This window comes from Hyla sarda, chromosome 9 (genome assembly GCF_029499605.1).
Source record: "Hyla sarda isolate aHylSar1 chromosome 9, aHylSar1.hap1, whole genome shotgun sequence".
Taxonomy (NCBI): Eukaryota; Metazoa; Chordata; class Amphibia; order Anura; family Hylidae; genus Hyla; species Hyla sarda.
The window spans coordinates 149,039,998-149,042,976 of NC_079197.1; the positions used below are offsets into that span (position 1 = coordinate 149,039,998).

A 2,979-nucleotide genomic window follows, 5' to 3' on the forward strand; every position below is an offset into this window, starting at 1 on the left:
AATTCCCAGAACTTTTTACAAGGATTTCCCCATCTCACTAATTTTTTTTTTTCCCTACTCCTCAATTCGCCCCGTGTGAACATCCCCCTACGTTTTCTCCTTCCATCAGCCAAGCACATAAACCAGTTTAATCCGGTTACCACTAAAGCCAACAAGTCCCGCAGCTGTCACACACATGACCTTCCCCCATCTCCAAAAAAAAAAAAAAAAATAACTCTCCAAACTACACCGCCCCGAATGCTTTGCGGAATGACGTCACACCGAAGGCCGCCCTCCTCCAATCACCCGCCTCCTCCTCCGCCCGAGTCCCGCCCCCGTCCTGTCAACGACGCTCGACGATTGGTTCCCTCCCAGAGCTCGACCAATCACCGCGCTCCCCTTCTCCCCTCGCGCCCGCCGTCTCCGGAAATACCCGAAGCTTGCGTCACCTTCGGGAAAAGGACGGCGGCCTCGGTTCGCTTTTGTGACGTCACGGCGAGAGCCTCCTCCTCCTCCCAGTCCTGCGCGGCCGCCATCTTGAGTCTGTATTCTTCTCACTGCGCCACGATACACGGAATCACCATCTCTCTGGGACTAGCACCCCAATACTCCCCTCTGCCCCCCCCCGTACCCCAGTCCCCCCCACCCCTCATATCATCACCTCACCCGAGGCCAGAGTCTATAGAGGGGCCCTCAGTAGCGCCCCCCACCTCAGCCCACCTGGCCGCCGTGTTACAGTGCAAACCACACGTGGATTCATGTGATGTAGCCAAGTGACATTAAGTCGTGTACAGACACTTAATGGTGTTATAATGGCCGTGGAGGGCACCAGTGTCCATGAATCCTCCTCCCCAACATCAAACCATGAAAGTGAACACAACCTCCTCTTCCTCCCCGCCGAAAGGTCGAGTAACAACAAGAGTCTGTGTGTGTAGAGTTAACCCTTGTGTCCACAGGTCTGGAGTGGGGGCTGGGGTGGGCTAAGGAGGGGGGTGGTGGGGGCCACCTCTGTAGGTTTTGGGGTTTGGGGGGGGTCTCACAGCAGGTAATCTGTACCATTATACTGTCATATATGATCTCTATTCATGCTGATTGTTTTTTGGGGGGGACAGTGAGGAAGAGACCCCACCCCCCCCCCCCTGTAAGAGCCCCTCCTCCTCCATACCCCCCCCCCATAAGGGATCAATGTTAATTGTAATATTGTATCAATGTTGTTCTTGTTGGCTGCTATTAATGTGACTAATTTTCAGCAGCGCCGTTGCAAAACTACAACTCCCAGCATGCCCGGACAGCCTTCGGCTGTCCGGGCATGCTGGGAGTTGTAGTTTTGCAACAGCTGGAGGCCACCCTGGCTGGGAAATGCCAAGTTAAGCCTTTTAAAGAAGCTCTTCACTAATGGCTTCTGAATCCTGGCATTGGGTAGTGTGTTCCCTCCCGACTTGTTTCTCTCCAGCGGTTTCAGTGCTTACGATATCCATTGGGCGCTGATAGCTATTTGGCTGTCTCTGTTGCCTGATGGGAGTTTGTAGTTTTTGAAACAGCTGGAGGCCACCCTGGCTGAGAAATGCCAAGGTAAGCCTTTTAAAGGAGCTCTTCACTAATGGCTTCTGAATCCTGGCATTGGGTAGTGTGTTCCCTCCCGACTTGTTTCTCTCCAGCGGTTGCAATGCCCCTGATAGCTATTCGGCTGTCTGTTGCCTGATGGGAGTTGTAGTCTTGCAAACACTGAAGCCTTGTCCGGGAACGATAGGGGTTGTAGTTCTTGTAGAACCCTCTTTTTTTGGGGGTCTTTATTGTTGCCAAGTCATAGCATCAAGTCATAGGTCCCCAGCTTGTGTCTATGGGGTAGTGGCAAAACTACAAAACCCATCATCCCCAGATAGGCTTCCGGCCGGATAGCCACAACCCTGATGCTATGCTTTAGCAACAACAGTAAAGAACCCCTTTGAGCAGTGTCTCCCAACCTCCAGCTGTTGCAGCACTACAACTAGCAGCGTGCCGTACACCCTTCGGCTGGCCAGGGCCTGCTGGGAGTTGTGGTTTTGCAACAGCTGGAGGCACCCTGGCTGGTAAATGCCAAGTTAATCCTTTTAAAGGAGCTCTTCACTAATGGCTTCTGAATCCTGGCATTGGGTAGTGTGTTCCCTCCCGACTTGTTTCTCTCCAGCAGTTCCAATGCGTACGATATCCATCGGGCACTGATAGCTGTTCGGCTGTCTGTTGCCTGATGGGAGTTGTAGTCTTGCAAATGCTGAAGCCTTGTCAGGGAACGATAGGGGTGTTGTAGTTCTTGTAGAACCCCTTTTTTTTGTGGGGGGGGGGGGGGGTTCTTTATTGTTGCCAAGTCATAGGTCCCCAGCTTGTGTCTATGGGGTAGTGGCAAAACTACAAAACCCATCATGCCCCAATATGCTTCCGGCCCGTAAGCCACAACCTGATGTTATGCTTTAGCAACAACAGTAAATAACCCTTTTGAGCAGTGTCTCCCCACCAGGGTGACTCCAGCTGTTGCAACACTACAACTAGCAGCGTGCCCGTACACCTTCGGCTGGCCAGGCCTGCTGGGAGTTGTGGTTTTGCAACATCTGGAGGCACGCTGGTTTGGGAAAACACCGCTTTTGAGTCTTTCTGGCGGTTTCGAAACTGCAACTCCCATTGTTATTCTCCCATCGTGCTTTGGCAACAATTGGAGAGCCACAGGTTTGGGGGGGGGGGGGGACAACACTGCCGTTGGGGGCATCTGTGCACCATGCAAGGAGGAGAACCCCCCCTTTAATTTACTGTATTTACTGTAATGTCACTTAAGTTTGAATCCTAAGCTGTATGTAGTGGAGTTGGACAGACCTGGCTGTCTCGGCAAGATGGGAGTTGTAGTTTTTCAACCGCCGGAAAGCCACAACTCAGGGAACACCACCTATTTCAGTGCCTATATAGGGGAGAAGGACCCCTTTAAATGTATTTTTACTGTTTTGCTGAAGGCGGCAGTCCTGACCCAGTCGG

At 52.3% G+C, this 2,979-nt stretch overlaps 1 protein-coding gene across 2 annotated transcripts in view; it reads left to right on the forward strand.

Moving 5' to 3' along the window:
- The first annotated feature begins 546 nt into the window (after positions 1 to 546).
- The window catches only part of ZC3H4 (zinc finger CCCH-type containing 4), a 47,188-nt gene continuing 44,755 nt past the window's right edge, over positions 547 to 2,979 (forward strand). For both annotated transcript variants that reach the window (XM_056539245.1, XM_056539247.1), the window contains exon 1: positions 547 to 883. In XM_056539245.1, coding sequence (XP_056395220.1) covers positions 792 to 883 — 92 coding nt within the window. In that variant the 5' untranslated portion in view covers positions 547 to 791. The remainder of the gene's footprint in view (positions 884 to 2,979) is intronic.